This window comes from Lycium barbarum, chromosome 9 (assembly GCF_019175385.1).
Source record: "Lycium barbarum isolate Lr01 chromosome 9, ASM1917538v2, whole genome shotgun sequence".
Taxonomy (NCBI): domain Eukaryota; kingdom Viridiplantae; phylum Streptophyta; class Magnoliopsida; order Solanales; family Solanaceae; genus Lycium; species Lycium barbarum.
Window position 1 is genome coordinate 114114563 of NC_083345.1, and position 17718 is coordinate 114132280.

General features: G+C 35.2%; 2 protein-coding genes across 2 annotated transcripts; both read left to right on the forward strand.

Annotated features, from left to right (window-relative positions):
* The first annotated feature begins 2634 nt into the window (after positions 1–2634).
* On the forward strand, positions 2635–8770 carry LOC132611496 (SKP1-like protein 1A). Its single transcript, XM_060325911.1, has 2 exons — positions 2635–2759; positions 8007–8770. The coding sequence occupies exons 1-2, from the start codon at positions 2635–2637 to the stop codon at positions 8344–8346; spliced, it is 465 nt and encodes a 154-aa protein (XP_060181894.1). The 3' UTR covers positions 8347–8770.
* Positions 8771–9385: 615 nt separating this feature from the next.
* On the forward strand, positions 9386–12428 carry LOC132611498 (uncharacterized). The gene is made up of 2 exons (XM_060325912.1): positions 9386–9537; positions 10510–12428. Exon 2 carries the CDS (start codon positions 10546–10548, stop codon positions 12229–12231), a length of 1686 nt encoding a protein of 561 aa, XP_060181895.1. The 5' UTR covers positions 9386–9537; positions 10510–10545; the 3' UTR covers positions 12232–12428.
* The last annotated feature ends 5290 nt before the right edge of the window (positions 12429–17718 follow it).

Sequence of the window (17718 nt, forward strand, 5' to 3'; positions counted from 1 at the left end):
AAATTGGTACTGATTCCATCTCAAATTATCTGTCGTTTTTTTGTTTTACACGCCCCTTAAGAAATATTAAGTAGAAGAAATATTTGACTATTTTACCCTCATTTATATCTAAGTTATAATTTCTCTAAATTAAATATCTACTTTATTTATGTGTAATCTCCATTAATGAAAAAATTCTACTTAAGTTAAAATGGATAAAAAATGATTAATTATGCCTTGAACTTCTAACATAACAAATAATTTGAGACAACTATTTTTAGTAACTACGATAGATAATTTAAGACCGAGGGAGTATAAGAAAATTACAACTACTTACATCATTTATTTACCACGAAAAAGAAATCAATTTGTCCACTTCTAGAAGAGGTTATCAAGAGTGAATGATTGATGAATTCATGGCTGATTATCGGGTAGTTCACTACGTGGGCCTCATCATTGTTGGGCCACTGTTCAGTTTCTGTTATGTTTGGGCCTGTATAAACTCAATTGCACGGATTTCCCTTCAAAGGCGCTAGTCTTTAATTTTTGCTCTTCGCTTGAAAAAGTAGCCGAAAATACCTGAAGGTTCTGGGTTCGAACCCCCGCTCAGTTAAAAAGAAAAATAATTTCACAAAGCAAGGCTTCGCGAAAATTCTGCCTTAAGGTAGAGTTTGCCTTAACGCAGAATTTAGTTATGCCCTATAAGGTAGAATTTTAACGCAAATATTGCCTTAAGGCAAATTCTGCCCCTCATAACAAATCACTTTTTCGCGTGACATAAGTTCATGTTTTCCCGTCATAATATCTCACAAGTTACGCCAATGCTCTAAAAGAACTCATGCACCGCTAAGCATAAGGTCAATTTTGAAGGACAAAAATTAAAGACCAACTCATTTGAAGGACAAAAATTTAAATCCAACCCATTTGAAAGGAAAACCATGCAATCAAATGAACTCGAATGCCCGTCTAAGACCTAGGAAATTATACTCAATGGCCATGGAAATTGGTGATCTTGAACTTTTAACTCCCGCTTGGACAAGACAAATCTTCAAGATCAAATGTCAAAACTTGTTAAATTTGAAATTTGGCCCATAGGGCAAGTTAGGTCAAAAGTTCAATACCACCTCCTCAAAGGCTATTCTTACAAAGCACCCACCTTTGGCCTAGATCGTCATTAGTTGTACTTAGTGGCACTTACCTTTGTTATTTTGATTTTTTTAACAACTATTTTTACTTATTTATTACTAGCTAATTTTTTTTTACAATCTGACTAGTTTGCACTTTCCTAAAATTAAACTCTTTGGAATAACTAATTTTATGTTTCATCAATCAAGATTTCAAGTGCAAAATTTCCATATTTTGCAATTTCAGTTAGTTGAAGACCTCTGGTAACTGAAGTCAATGTTTTACCACAACATTGGAGTTAGTAGTATGCAAAGGTTGGGCACTATTGCTGAGTCTCTTCGCTACTCCATGTCTAATGCACGGGATGGGAAAAAAGGGCTAACCTTATTAAAAATATGTCGTTTATATTTTAAATATTATGGTTTGATGTGAGTCCATAAACGTGGGACGAAATAGGTAAATAGCCATTTTATGCTATCAAATATTAGCCAATATTTTAAAAGCTATTAATATTTAGCTATCCTTTTGATACGGAAAAAGTGTTGGACAAAAATACCTTCAATTAAAACACGGAACAATTCCAGCAAATGCTACGGAAATTCAAAGGATTTACAAGCAGAACCAAGGAAAGATTTACGAGGTTCAAAACCAAAGAATGATTCATGAGGTTCAAAGCTTTATAAGTTCAAAATCAAGGAACAATTCATGGGGTTCAAATCTTTATAAGTTCAAAATTAGGGAACAATTCATAGGGTTCAAATCTTATTTACAAGTTCAAAACTAAGGAATAATTTATGAGTTTCTAAATTGCTGGAGTTTCAAAACCGAAGGACTCATGGGGTTCAAATCTTTATAAGTTCAAAATCAAGGAATAATCCACGGGGTTCAAACATTTATAAGTTCTTTTTTATTTCAAGTAGGGTTATTTTTGTCCAAATTTTATTTCCGTATTAAAGTGTGGCTATTTTCCTATTACTTTTCAAACGGTGGCTAAAAACTCATAATAGGCCTAAAAACTACTAATTTTGACAACGTGAGCTCAATTATAAGAGTTGTAATTGGCTATTAAACAGTACATTTTATGTGCTTGGTGGGTCTAATGTGACGGTGAGGGTAGGCTCAACTCAATAAACTCATAATAAGAGGGCCTATTAGGGTTTCATCAATTGCAGCGTAGGTCCCTCCTTAGCCCTTATATAAATATACTGTCAGCTTTATTTCATATCTTATTGTGTGTGAAAGTCGTCCTGTTGGTGTCGCCATCTTGTGTAAGGGTAATAAATATGAAGGCTTAGTCTTTTTTCAATCCATAGGTCCACAGTTTTTTTTCTAATCAAAACATATTTGCGTGTTCTAATATCATGTTTTATCCTAGTTTTATTATGTTAATATCCTTACACAGCAGTGACATATTTTCGTGAAAGATGGATTATAACATGAACTATATCATTAAATATTAACTTGTAGAGAATTGTAAAGCATATTCAAGATTCAAAGATTTTTTTTCTCTCGTTTATCAATCCATCTACTATGTCTTCTTCAAAGATGATTGTTTTGAAGAGCTCCGATGGAGAGACTTTCGAGGTGGAAGAGTCTGTGGCTTTGGAATCTCAGGCCATCAAGCACCTGATCGAGGGCGATTGCGCCAACACTATGTTGTGTAATTGAGGAATTCAAGTACTAATTTGTAACCTAAGAAGCTAATGAAGAAGAATAGCCTCTGAACAGTATACAGATCAAGAGAGATTGAGATAAGGAATTGTAGAAGACTAAGAAGAAGTATTATTCATCAATGAATCTTACAAACTGATCTTTCCCAACTATATAGTCAATACAATGATGAGCTGCTCCTAACCGTATACTAACAATGTAACTAACTGTAACTACCTTTCAAACCTCTTAACTAATCACTAACTAACTCTTAGCTGGCAATTGACTAATATACCCCTGTCACTTAATTGGAATATAACAAGTCCTCTCTTCTCAAAAGTCCTTGTCCTCAAGGACAAAATCTGGAAATTGCTGAATGAAAGAATGAGCATGCACCTAAGTACTGTCTTCAGCAGACAGTTGAACCATTTGACTAAAAACTGAGTAATGGTCCTTTGATGTTTAGTAACCTTTTTGGACTCCACAATCTGCTCAGGCTTTAAAATGATATAGCCATGAGGTGAAAAGGTGATGGGCAGATCTGGTGTGACAGCAGCAGAGCCAACATGCTTCTTCAATTGAGAAAACATGAAAGGTAGCATGAATCTTTGCATGTGGAGGAAGTTGGAGTTGATAAGCAACTAACCCCGCTTTCTTCAAGACTGGAAAAGGGCCAAAGAACTTAGGATTGAGCTTGTGATAGGAGTGATGCTTCAAAGACACCTGTCGATAAGGCTGCAACCTCACATAGACCAAATCGCCCACTGCAAACTCTCTGAAAGATCTCTTTTTATCAGCCTGAACCTTCATCCTAGATTGAGCAACAGCCAAATGATGCTTTAGAAGTCTAATAGTGCTTTCCCTTGCTTGTAAGTTCCTGTCAACTTCATCCACCAAGGAACTATAAGTGATGTAAGTCATGCGTACAGGAGGCTTTTGGCCATAGACAACTTCAAAACGGTGTGAACTTAGTAGCTGAGTGGTAAGTGGTGTTATACCACCACTTAGCTAAAGGCAACCATTGCACCTAATGTTTTGGTCTATCAGTGCACATACACCTCAAATAGCTTTCAACACATCTATTAACCACCTCAGTCTGACCATCAGACTGAGGATGATAAGCAGTAGAGTGATGCAACTGTACGCCTTGCACCTCAAAAAGAGACTGCCAGAATTTTCTTAAAAATACTATATCTCTGTCACTTACAATAGTCTGAGGTAAACCATGCAACTTATACACATTTTTCATATACAATTGTGCTACAGAAGTTGCAGTGTAGGGGTGTTTTAAGCTGAGAAAATAGGCATACTTACTTAACCTATCCACCAACACTAAGATCACAGACTTGTTAAAGGACATAGGCAATCCCTCAACAAAATCCAGACTGATATCTTGCCAAATTTTATCAGGGATGGGTAGTGGCTGTAATAAACCAGGGCTAGAAACATGCTCACCTTTGCATTTTTGGCAGGTTTCACATTCCCTGATGTGATTATGAATATCAACCTTCAGTTTACTCCAGTAATAGAATTGAGAAACTCTATGAACAGTAGCTCCCATTCCTGAATGACCCCCAATGGCACTATCATGCATATAGTCCAAGATCTGTTTCCTCAAGTCTGGGTCAGCACCAACCATAATTCTGCCCTTTCTATATATAACCCCATCTTTCAAAATTTACATAGAAGAGGACAATGGATCCACTTGCAACTTAGAAAGCAATTATTGCATGTGTGAATCACCTGAATAAGAAGCTTTGATCATGTCCAAAAAATCAGATTGCACATGGGAAATCATTTTAAGTTAACAATCACTCTCAGGCAACCTGGAAAGAGCATCAGCAACCAAGTTGTCTTGACCCTTTTTATAAGTGATAGTGTGGTCATAACCCATGAGTTTAGCTAACCATTTTTGTTGAGCAGGTGTAGAAATTCTTTGTTCCATCAGATATTTTAGACTGTGGTGATCAGTCCTAATAGTAAAATGCCTTCCAATTAAGTATGGCCTCCATTGCTGAATTGCAATGACAATTGCCATCATTTCCCTCTCATAGACAGACAACAACTGATGTTTACTGCTCAGTGCCTTACTCATGAATGCCAAAGGGTGCCCTTCTTTCATCAATACTGCACCAATACCCACTCCACATACATCTGTTTCAACAATAAACTCTTTGGAAAATTCAGGAAGGGTCAAAATAGGTGCAGTAAACATAGCAACCTTTAACTTCTCAAATGCCAAAGTTGCTAGATCAGTCCAAACAAATTACTCTTTTTTTAATAAGTCTGTTAGTGGCCTTGCAATCATTCCATACCCCTGAACAAACCTCCTATAATATCCAGTTAAACCTAGGAACCCTCTCACTTCTTTAACCGACTTAGGGATAGGCCAATCTATCATAGTTTGAATTTTGCCAGGATCATCAGTTACACCCTTGTGAGTGATCATGTGACCCAAATACTCAACATCAGGCTGACCAAACTGACACTTACGCATCTTTACAAACAGACTATTCAACCTCAATACTTCAAAGGCTTTAGTTAAGTAATGTAGGTGATCAGACCAAGACTGACTATATATGAGAATATCATCAAAAAACACCAAAATGAATTTTCTCAAGTATGGCTGAAATACCTTGTTCATCAAACTCTGGAATGTTGATGGAGCATTTGTTAATCCAAATGGAATTACTACAAACTCATAATGACCATTATGTGACCTAAAAGCAGTTTTTTCAATATCTCTCTCATACATCCTGATTTGGTGATATCCAGACCTCAGGTCTAGTTTAGAAAAATACTGAGACCCTCCAAGTTCATCTAACAGTTCTTCTATAACAGAAATTGGAAATTTGTCTTTAATTGTACTGTTGTTTAATTGCCTATAATCTATGCACATTCTCCAAGATCCATCCTTCTTTTTAACCATAACTATAGGAGAGGAGTAGGGACTTATACTTGGTCTAATGACCCTTGTAGAAAGCATTTCTTGGATCATCTTTTCAATTTCATCCTTTTGGCAAGCAGGGTATCTATATGGCCTCACATTTACTAGTGGAACACCTTCGTAGAGTATGATCTTATGATCATGATCCCTCTTAGGTGGTAGTGTTTTAGGGACCTCAAACAGCACTGTATATTGATCCAACAGTTGTTGCAAATCATCAGGTTTCTCCACTGCTTGAGAGTTTATTTGTATAGCCATTTGTTCTTCTGATTGAGTCTGAACCACCACCATCATACTCAATTGGCAAGGTTTATTCAATAACCTCCCCATCTGTTAATTGCCAACAAGTTTAGAACCCCCAGGTTGACTCCCTCTTAATGAAACTTTCTTTCCTTCAATTTGGAATTCCATTTTCAACTGTCTAAAACTCCACTTGATGTCTCCCAGAGTGATCAGCCATTGAATTCCCAATACTACATTAGCCCCTCCTAATGGCATGACTAACATATCAGCTGAAAAATCAACCCCTTGCATTTTTCATGACACATTTTGGCTCATAAATGAACTATTCACTTTACTACCATTGTCTATACATACTGAGAATTTAGTACTTTGCGCAACTTGCAACCTAGCCTCTTTGCAGTATCCAGATTCATAAAGTTGTGTGTTGAACCCGAATCCACCAGAACATGCACCATTTTCCCTTTTATGCCCCCTTTCACTCTTATTGTCCTGTAATCAGATGTTCCATCTATTGCATGAACTGACATCTGAGCTTGTAGAGTAGTTTCATCTACTTCCTCATCTGCTATCCATCCCTCTCCTAACTCCACTTCTTCCACATCATCCTCCATTTCCAAGATAAAGAGTTGTTACCTCTTCTTACAAACATGACCAGAGCTATATTTTTCCTCATACCAGAAACACAGGCCCATGGCCCTCTTCTCATCCATCTCAGCACCAGATAACCTTCTAGACCCTTTCATTCTTGGTCTATCACTTGACCTCATCATGGATTCTTTATTCCCCTCAACTGGTCTACTAGTGTTAGTATGACCTTGGTTACTCCAATTATTCCAATTTCCTCTGTGGTTTGACTGCCAAGAACTATTTGGATTTGGGAGTAATGCTTTAAAATTTCTTGAATTGGCAGGCACTTGATTTAATCCTTTCTGCAAATTAAAGGCTTGTTGGAAATTTAGGGGTTGCTGTAATTGCAAGGACTGTTCCACCAATTTTGCTACTCCATAAGCCTACATTAAGGTTCTTGGTTCTTTCAATCGCACTTCCACTCCTATCTCGGGTTTCAATCCCTTCAAGAAGCAGCTAATAGAATACTCTTCTGTTAATTCCACCTGATTCAACATCTCATCGAATTTATCCAAAAACTCCTGAACAGTCCCAGTTTGTTGTAAACCTATTAAATTTGCCATGGGATCATCATATAAAGTGTGGCCAAACCTTAATTACAAAGCTCGTATGTAATCATTCCAACTTGGTAATGGTCGACCCAACCTCGATTTCACCATGGTTTGATGCCACTGTAGTGCTCTTCCTTCTAGGTTAATTGCCGCCATTTTCACCTTCAATTCCTCTGTAGTTCCATCCACATCGAAAAATTGCTCGCATCTGTAAATCCATCCATTCAAGTCATCTCTGTTAAATCTTGGAAATTCAACTCTTGAATATCTCGACACCAAAGGGTGGTGATTATTTCCCCCTCTTCCATTACCCTCTTGCGCACCTGTCGGTGGATTTAGAACTTCCGGTACACCTTGATTGACTGGAATTGCATTATTATTAGCAACTAGCGCAGCTAACAATTATTGAATCTGTCCTAATGCATTTTCATTACATTCCTCCATTGTTTTAATTTGTTCCGTGAGCTTATCGACGTCACGGCATAGCTTACCGTTTCTGGTCGTCGTGGTCGTCGTTTCCGGCATCTCCACAGTCCAAGGAAGGCGAAGCTCTGATACTAATGTTGTGTACTTGAGGAATTCAAGTACTAATCCATAACCTAAGAAGCTAATGAAGAAGAATAGCCTCTGAACAGTATACAGATCAAGAGAGATTGAGATAAGGAATTGTAGAAGACTAAAAAGAAGTATTATTCATCAATGAATCTTACAATGTGATATTTCCCAACTATATAGTCAATACAATGATGAGCTGCTCCTAACCGTATATTAACAATGTAACTAACTGTAACTACCTTTCAAACTTCTTAACTAATCACTAACTAACTCTTAGCTGGCAATTGACTAATATACCCTTGTCACTTAATTGGAATATGACACACTAGCATCCCTCTTCCTAATGTGACCGGCAGGATCTCAGCTAAGGTGATTGAGAACTGTAAGCGCCATGTTGATGTAGCTTCTTCTAAGACAGACGACAAAGCCTGTGAGGATGATCTTAAGAACTTTGATGCTGAATTTGTCAAAGTTGACGAAGACACTCTCTTTGATCTTATTCTAGCTGCTAACTATTTGAACATAAAAAGCTTGCTTGATCTCACTTGTCAAACTGTGGCAGACATGATAAAAGGGAAGACTCCAGAGGAGATCTGCAAGACCTTCAACATCAGGAATGACTACACACCGGAGGAGGTTAGGAGGGAGAATGCTTGGGCATTTGAGTGAAGTTAACATTTTTTAAGTCCATATTTTTGTGATAGAGTAGATTTGCAAGATACATTAGTAGATGCTATATGAACATTCTTTATATTAGTAGTAAATATGTTCCTATCATTTGCTTTGGAACCTTTATACTATGCTGTTCTTCTTAATTTTTGCTTTGGAATCTTTGACTTCATTGTTCAATGAAGACATTAATCCTTAAAGCAAAAAACTAATCTAAAAGTTGGAAACAAGTGGACCAAAAAAATCGCAAGTGTATAGGTGCAAACACATATAATACAAGAGGAAGAAACTTTTCTCTAAAAGATTGAGAAAAGTGAAAAAAAAAAATGGTGAGAAATGCGTCAATAATTGATGATTGACGAAAAGTGTTTCAACAATTGAAAATTAATATTGATGAGAAGTGGATCAACCTTTAACTATAATCTCAAAGCTACAAAAAGAAGAAGAAAAAATAAATTTTAGAACTGCGGAATGCAAGTCATGACATACCGTTATGACTTCATACGACATTCACATATCTGTCATGTTAGATTGCTCATAAACCATACCAAATCGTTATGATTTCGGAGTTACAGCCAAAGAAGTATGTGCTATGCAAGTTATGACAAACATGTATGACTTTGTGTTATATACAACATGATTGTCTTGTAGGATTAGTCACAAATCATACCGAATGTCACAAGGTTCTCTATTGACTTAGATTGTAGCTTATACCGGAAGCTTGCGCTATGCCGACTTCTATTACAAAGGTGCATATGTCATTTGACTTACCGACAAATGCAAACATGTCTATTTCGCAATACATGCAAAACGGGGATATAAAATGATTACCAATTGTGTAGGAGGTCACATGAGCAAATTTGATTTCAATCCAAATTAGCTTGAATTTCGAATACCAAATAATTTAGACGGAAAAAAAAAGAATCACGTCTTTGTATTTTTAGATGCTTTCTATAACCTTGGGTTGTGCATATTTTACGCATAAAGCTGTAACAACCAAACTGTCAAATATCCTAACAATTGACAATCAACCCCTACTTCTTATAAACTATTTCCCTTTTCTCTATTTTCTTTTCTTTCCTTTCCTTTTCTTCCTTCTTTCTTTATTTCCTCTCAAATTCCTCAGTTTCTTTCCCTATCAATTATCCATATTTAATATGAAGGCTTTCGTTCATCTTCTTCATTAGAAAGGTGCATTTCCTTATCTCTTTTTTCATTTCCTTTCCTTTATCAATTAATTTGTATGTTTCCCTCTCATCATTTGTGTGATAGGAAAATTAATATCAAACATTGAAAATGATATATACTAAGTTCTTTTGTGTACAAAGTGAACAGAAAATGTATTTTATTTCGGATTTTTTTTAACGAATTGGCTGAGATTTGGAGGAATGATTTATTGTTTCTTCTTTTTATTGAATTTAACCAAATTTATATTTATATGATTATGTTCTCCAGAAAATTGTTATTTTAAATAGTGAATCTAGAGATGATGTCCCATAGAAGTAGGCACTTTTTGCAAAGTTTTGGTGGAAAGAGGATTCAGGTACAATTTTCAATTATGAGGAAAAAATAATGGGATTGATTTTATTTCTGAGAATTCCCATTCCTAAAATGACTTCCAGCATTAAAATCCTTGTTTCTTTATTTTCCCTTGTTAAAAATTTGTAGGAATCCTCTTCCCCACCAAAAATGTTCAAAGAGAATAAGTTTTGTGTAGAATAAAATGGATAATTCAACTACTTGTTGAATGCAGTTATAGGAAATGTAAAGCGCTAGACTCCGAGTATTACCTTGCACCAAACAAATGGAACCAAAATTCTTTGTTTTTTCCTTTTTGAGTTGAGAAAAGGTTGCATATGCATATTACTTCTCTACTTCTTCTTGCCAATTGTAAGCTCCTCCTCGTGTTCTTATTACTTAAAGAGTTTTAACTTATATATACTGACAATTTAAAAGTTTTAACATTATAATCACGTCATTTCTCCACATAACTTGTTATGTGGAGAAATTCTTATTCACCACGTTCTTATTACAAGAGTTTAACTTATATACACTGACAGTCTAAATTTTTTAACATTATCATTAGATCATTTAAAAGGCAATTATAATTAACTAAGCTAGTTATAATCATAGTTGAAACTAACTTGTTAGTACCTTTTGCAGGTCCACAAATTATTGTTGAGGACTTGAGGCAAAGGAATGGCAACAAAGACAAGGGACATTGCTCCTTTAGTAAAGGGCAAGAGGAGCCCCAACACATCCAAGACAAAGTCTCTTGTCCACACAAATGCCATTAATCTTATTGCCTCAAATAGGAACAATACCTATCTCAAGTCCAAAGTTTCTTCCTGTCATGATAAAACTCAAGCCAGCAAACCAGCTCCATCAACTTATCCCAACATTCACCACAAACAAACTCTAAATCATAGAACATTGATCGATAAGCCAACATCTAGTCTTGATAATACTCAAGTCAAGAAAAATCCACCCTTGCCGAATGATCTCAACATTATCCACAATAAACCAAATGTAGCTCGAGGAAGCTCGTTCGATCATAGGCCTTCTCAACCTTCTAGTCTTGACAATACTCAAGGCAAGAAACTAGCATCGTCATCATGTGTTCCTCCAAACATTCACAATAAACAAGCTCTAGCAGGAAGAATATTATCATTCGATGATAGGCCTCCCCCACCTTCTTTTCGTGATAATAGTCCTCAAGGCAAGAAGCTAGCCTCATCAATTAGTGATTCCAACATTCACAACAAACAAACTCTAGATCGAAGAAGATTATCATTTGATCATAGGCCTCCCCCACCTTCTTTTCGTGATAATAGTCCTCAAAGCAAGAAACTGGTCCCAAAAAGTGATCCCCATATTCATAATAAACAAACTCTAACTCGAAGAAGATTATCGATTGATCATAAGCCTCCCCTGTCTTCTCCCCTGCTAAAAAACAGAACGTCCCTTAATGCTAGGGAGAAAATTCTCAAACCATCATTGTCATCTTCAAGTAAGAATTCCACTTCCCAAAAACCCCTTTTGAATAAATTGTCCAAATCACCTCATCCTAGTTATAAAGATGTTGTTTTGAAACAACATGGCACTGGCCTCTATGCTAGGGCAATGGGCATAAACAACACTATCACTAAGAAGCAAGATAGTCTTATTGGATTAACATCAAAAGAATTTATTGTAACATCTAATTTGGGAGATATAGTTGAGAATATTCATCCTCATGAGAATGAAGAGTTAGAGCAAGAGGAACACCAAGAACTAGTCATTGAAGATCATGAAGAGCTAAGTGAAATTGTAAACATTGATGAATACCTCAAGGCTGTTGAATCATCCTCATTATATGTTGTGGAAAATCAAGAAGTCATCAAGATGGAAGTACCAGAAGAACATCTACTAGTTGAAGAAACAAGCATCATCAAAAACCATAAAGAACTAGATGAAATCAAGAATCTTGAGCCTAGTAATCTTGATCTTGAAAAGATAGAAGAAAAACAAGAAAATGAGAATCAAGAAGAGAAAGAGGAAGGTGAAGAAAGTGAAATGTTATTAAAAGTATTGGATGATTGTGAACAAGAGAAAGAGGAGGGAAAAGAATTGGATTTGAATATTGATCAACAAGAGAAAGACGAAAATGAAGGAAGAAACAACAAAGGGAAGGAAGAGAAAAATAATAAAACTAGCACTACTATGGGATTTGCAAAGGCTTATCCTCATTTGGTGAAGGGGAATAATAATAAGAAGAAGGAAAGTGTAGTATCTAATGATGTGATTGAAGAGACAGCAAATAAACTCAGAGAGCAAAGGAAGAACAGGGTGAAAGCATTGGCTAGTGCCTTTGAAACTGTCATCTCTTTGCAAGATCCCAAGTGACTACTTGTATGAATTATTCATTTTTGTATGCTTTTAGTTTTCTCAAAAAAGTCGCTAATTGGTCTTAAATTTTTGAAGTGGACATTGTAACAACTTTTTCTTACATTTGTTTTGGAGAAATATGAAAAAAGAATTGCATGTATTACACAAAAATGTGGGGCAATTGTTATTTTCTAAATTATAATGTTTACCATCATATATAACCATGACAAGATTGTACACTCCAAGCTCTCTACAACGGAATTGTTTCAATATTTTCTTAGTTGTTATAGCGAAATGTTATTATAGGGAACATATAACATAATATAAAAAATGGGTTCAAATTATAACGGATGACTATTTTAGAGAAGTCTGACTATATAAATATTTTATTATTTATATATATTATGGTCTTTTAATAATATTATGTTATATGTTCTCTATAATAACATTTCGCCTTACTAAAATTACACTTAATAATACTATGGTCTTTTAATGCTCTATATTTCTTTTCTGGGTATATTCTTAAGTCTAAATATTCTAGATTCTTTAGTGTATCTATTTTATCAAAATTTGTTTATTATCCTAAAGGAATTCTTATTTTACAAACTTTCTTTTGATACTCTATATTAGTTGTAAGTCCTTTTATATCTTCTCTTACGCCTTGTAATTCCCAAGTTATAGCCGAAATTGTATCTTTGTTAATTTGACTTTGTAACAGTCTATTTTCTATTAAGGATGACAAAGTTTCTGTATTTATTACTTCTAAATATGCACTTAGGGCCTTTTCAACTTTTCTATATTTTCTTCTTTTCTCTATATCTCTATATAAATACAAATAGTTTATAGCTATTTGTTTAACAAAAGGTTGTGTTTTCATATAAAGGTAACTAGTATGACTTACATCGCTTCTGGATCTGCTTTTGAGAGTATTTCCTAGATCTTATATGTCCTGATAATTTATATTCTAATCCTGATATTATATCGATTAATTCTTGTAATCATATATATATATATATATTTCGTCTAGTAGCTATTATGATCAAATTTTCATATATCTAATCGGGCCCAGTTTAATCTCCCAAAGTGAAACCCACATCAATTTCATGATATAATCTAGAATATATAGGTGATATATGATCGTTCGCTGTTGACGGAAACTAATATATCAGGGTCTTGGGGGCTCATCATAATTTTTGGAATGTGCCACTCTCGTAACTTACTGTTCAAAAAGTTATACTCCTGATGCCATTTGTTCCATAAAAAGAACTTATGAGTGAAAACAAAACAATATTGACGATAATAAATGGTTTAGCTTTATGAACTCTTTTTCTTAATTTGCAACTATATACCTGAATCTCTGTTCAAATTAAATACGTCCTAGCATGTTTCAACTTGTAATTATGCTTTCATAAGATAAACTCAATAATACTGCATTTTCACTACTGTGAATTTGTGCCGAATAAAAAATAGTACTGCATTTCCTATAATAGGATTATGAGGATTGAGGAAGTTGTTATATGTATATCAAGGCTCAATTAATCATGGCCCTACTGCCCCACATATGCTTGTGCTGATGGGGACGGCATCACCAGTACTCCAGTACTGTATCTTGATCAATAGATAATGGTTTATCATATGGTACTTTCAAATATATTTTCTAGATATATGAATTCTGCCACCAAAAAAAAAATACACACACACACTCACAGTGAACGAAAGAGAAAGGAGATACGACATATGCTAAGTTTGGTTTTCTATTGCCCTATATGTATATATCGCCCCCACCTCCACCCTTTTCCTTTTAGATTTTGTGAGATAAAATATTTACACGATAGATTACTCAAAAGGTAATATATAATTTTATTAAGGAGCATTGATTGATAGGTTAGCATAAATGGTAGTAACATGTTATAACAAGTTCAATTATACTTTATCATATAAAATTTCTTTATATTATCAATGTATATAACTTAAATTTTTGTATTTTGAGAAAAATCTCGGTTGGCTCTGTGTAAAAGTGACATTGAGTTCTTTCAGATGATGATATTGGTTATGTCATCTTTAATCAACGTCTGCTTAGTGCTTACAAAGTAATTAAGTCAGTAAGTACTTAACATATGTACCATTTCACTTTGACGTAATCTCTTGTGGGCTGCTAATTTTTTGAAAGATAGTATTATGTAAAACTAACAGTGTGTGTACAAAGGTTTTGAATTTACTAAACGAACTAGGTAAAGTTACTATTTTCTTATGAGTTTAAATTTACATTGATAATATAATATAAAATTATTCATACAGTTTAATTATTTATTGAGTAATTACAAGTAAATCTCTTGATAATCATTAATTGACATTCTGAAAGACAGGCTGGCTCTTTAAAAAGTCGCCCTCCTAATCTCATTTTGATAGGAAGAGATATTGATAATTATCCCAAGGAAGGATCCGCCGAAAGTAGTTCCGTCTTTCCACGTCTTTCGGAGTTATTCCTCGGTAAGCGGACTGTGGGAGCATGGGGGTTGAAAGCCACTTGGCTCCAAGGGGAGAGGTTTCGCCTCAAATCTCCGCGAATGGTTTCATTCCTCTTTTTCCCCTCTGTCAGTTCCTTGTCAGTCAGTCGACTCCCCTCCTTCCTGGATCAAGTGGCCAGTGAATCACTGATCAAAGAGCAGATTTTGGAGAGATTCTTCATCGATCTAGTGGTCGAGCAAGGGATCACCCAACGAATGGACGAGCTCAAAGGGCGGAGGGAGGCAAGAACCATGCTTTCAGAGACCTAACCCAACCCGGTCCGAATCTTATCTAACCTGAAAGAATAACTCCTACTACTGATAGGTATGCCATCGAAGAATCTGAATCTGCGAGATATGGAGAGGATATGATCGAATCGGACCGCATCTCGCTTTGCACATGGATAATCCTCCTAATAGGTAGCCAAAGATGGGCGAGGATCAATTAGTTAGCTAACGAAGTTGATGTTGAAGTAAAAAGAAGGTTAATAAATAGGACTGAGTCAGGGAATTCACAGTCTTAACTTGCTCTACATAGTTGCTTCTCTTTTCCTTATTCTTTGTTTTAACCATCTAACTGACAAGGGGTCTACTTTGATATCTCTAATATAACACAGTCTTTGTTCTTCCTTACTTAACGTCATTTGGAGTCCAGCACGCTACTATATATATACTAATAATTCCCAAGACAATATCGGGAGTACCCATCTTATGTGATATGTAACTAGATCGTCAAACTCTTTCCCGCTATACCCAGCAACCGATGCTTTGATCATTCAATTAACTCTTTGTTGTCACTTGCCGTCTAGGGGCTTCAAGACTGAGTTCCTACTTTTTCTTTTTGAGAAAGAAGAGGTAGTCAATACAGACCCCATAGTGGTTTCAGTGACAACCACCAGCCACTCCAACCTAATTCATGATAAGCCCACCAACTTCTTGGCAAAATGCCTACGGTTAAAAACCACCGAGAGGATGTTTCAATTGGGCAAAGAATCACCTGATTTTTGGAAAGAGAAAAGAGAGAACATTATTCTAGAATCCATTCGAACAATGCTGCAAAGGGAATACTGTTCTTGGAATAAGAGCTCTGGGACTTCATGGCTTTGAGGGAGATTTAGCCTAGCCCTAAGCCTTTTCGGTAAGTGATTAAATGAATAGTACTTGAGAAAAAGAAGAAGCTACGCAATACTCATATTCAGTACTTCCAATAACAACAGTAATCATCGATCATCACAATAACAAAGAATATTTTTAATTAAATACCAGTTTGTTCTATAAACTTAATACCTATATATATTGAATTTATTTCTAACTTAATACCTATATATAACAATAACAAAGAATATTTTTAATCAAATACCAGTTTGTTCTATAAACTTAATACCTATATATATTGAATTTATTTCTAACTTAATACCTATATATATTTAATTTATTTCTATCGTATTCTTTTGGCTGCACTGATCAATACACGAAGTGAAACAAAATAAATAAATCATATCCTCCAAAAGCTCTCAATAGTGATTACTTTCTCACCAAGAATCTTCATAGATCACTTGCAGTAACGAAGTTCCAAAGAAATTTGTCTTTCCAATCTGAGTTGCCTTCTAAAATTAGCAATAAACGCCTCTGCTCTCTTATCAACGTCATTTTCATCATCGCCATCATTACTGACATTATTGCGACCAACAGTACTTCTGATTCTTTGAATACAACGCGTAGAAGGATCCTCTTGTTGTTCAAATTGATCATCAATGTCGCGAATTACATCGTTTAATGAGGAGCTCCTAGACTTCTTGAATAACTTTATAGGATGCTTCCTTCGAAAGCTTAGAATTCTTGAAGTTAATTTCCATTTGTGCATTTTAAAGCTAAGTAGAAAAGTTATCTTCTTGGTTGTTTTGCTAATGAGGGACTTTAATAGTGAGCAATTTTGTGTTTTCATGGCTAAGTTTGTTGCTAAAGAACAGTTGTATATCTCTTGTATGTTAGTGTGTTGGAAGGAAAGGCAGCTAAGGGGTCTCTTATATATATAGCGGAAAGATTAAGAGAGCTGAAAATTGTGAGAGAAGTTACACGGTTTAGACACAAGAGACCAAAAAAAAAAAGGGGGGGGGGGGGGGGGGGGGGGAGGGGGGTTATTCACACTTGAAACTTTATTATCTTTGCTACTTGTCACTTAAACTTTTTGGTTTTCTTTTGTCAAATGAATCAAATTAATGCTTACTATTGTACCGGTATAATCACCTTATTCAAAAGCTTAAATTGTTAGATCAGGTAGTACCATTTTATTTACTTAACTATATCTTCAACATGTTCGCAATTTGCACGATTGTCCTTATTCGGAGGAGGTCTTTAATTTCCCCCCCTCAAATTGCGGGTCTTTAATTTTTTGCTTTTCGCCTAAAATACTCCGAAATTCTGGGTTCGAACCCAACTTAGTCAAAAAAAAAAAAACGCAAGGCATAGTTTCGTTTCAAAACTTAGGCCTATTTGGGTGTAGATTCCATCAGGGAAAAAAATTTACCTTAAGGCAGAAATTTTAGGCAAATTCTGCCTTATAAGGTAGACTTTTTGTGAAGCCTTGCATTTTTTTCTTTGATTGAGTGGGGTTTCGATCCAAAATCTTGAGGTATTTTCGATCATTTTTTAAGCGAAAGGCAAAAATTAAAGATCATCATCTTTAAAAAAAAAATCCGTGCAAAAGAATAAAAATGCCTCTAACTATTAAAAAAAAATTAAAAATATTCTTCATACAACTTTAATGCATAGGGTAAAAGCTCCATTAAGGCCCACAAATTCTTTCCCAGCATTTTAGGCCTTGCGTTTCCTTCCCAACATTATATCCATTGAAGTTCACGAATACTTTTCCAGCATTGGCGAAAAGTAAGACCCAAGTATATAGTTTCTTAAGCCTGTTTGGATAGGCTTATTCTTATAAGCTGCTTTCTTAGAGCCTGTTTGGATAGGCTTATTCTTATAAGCTAAGTTAAAAAAA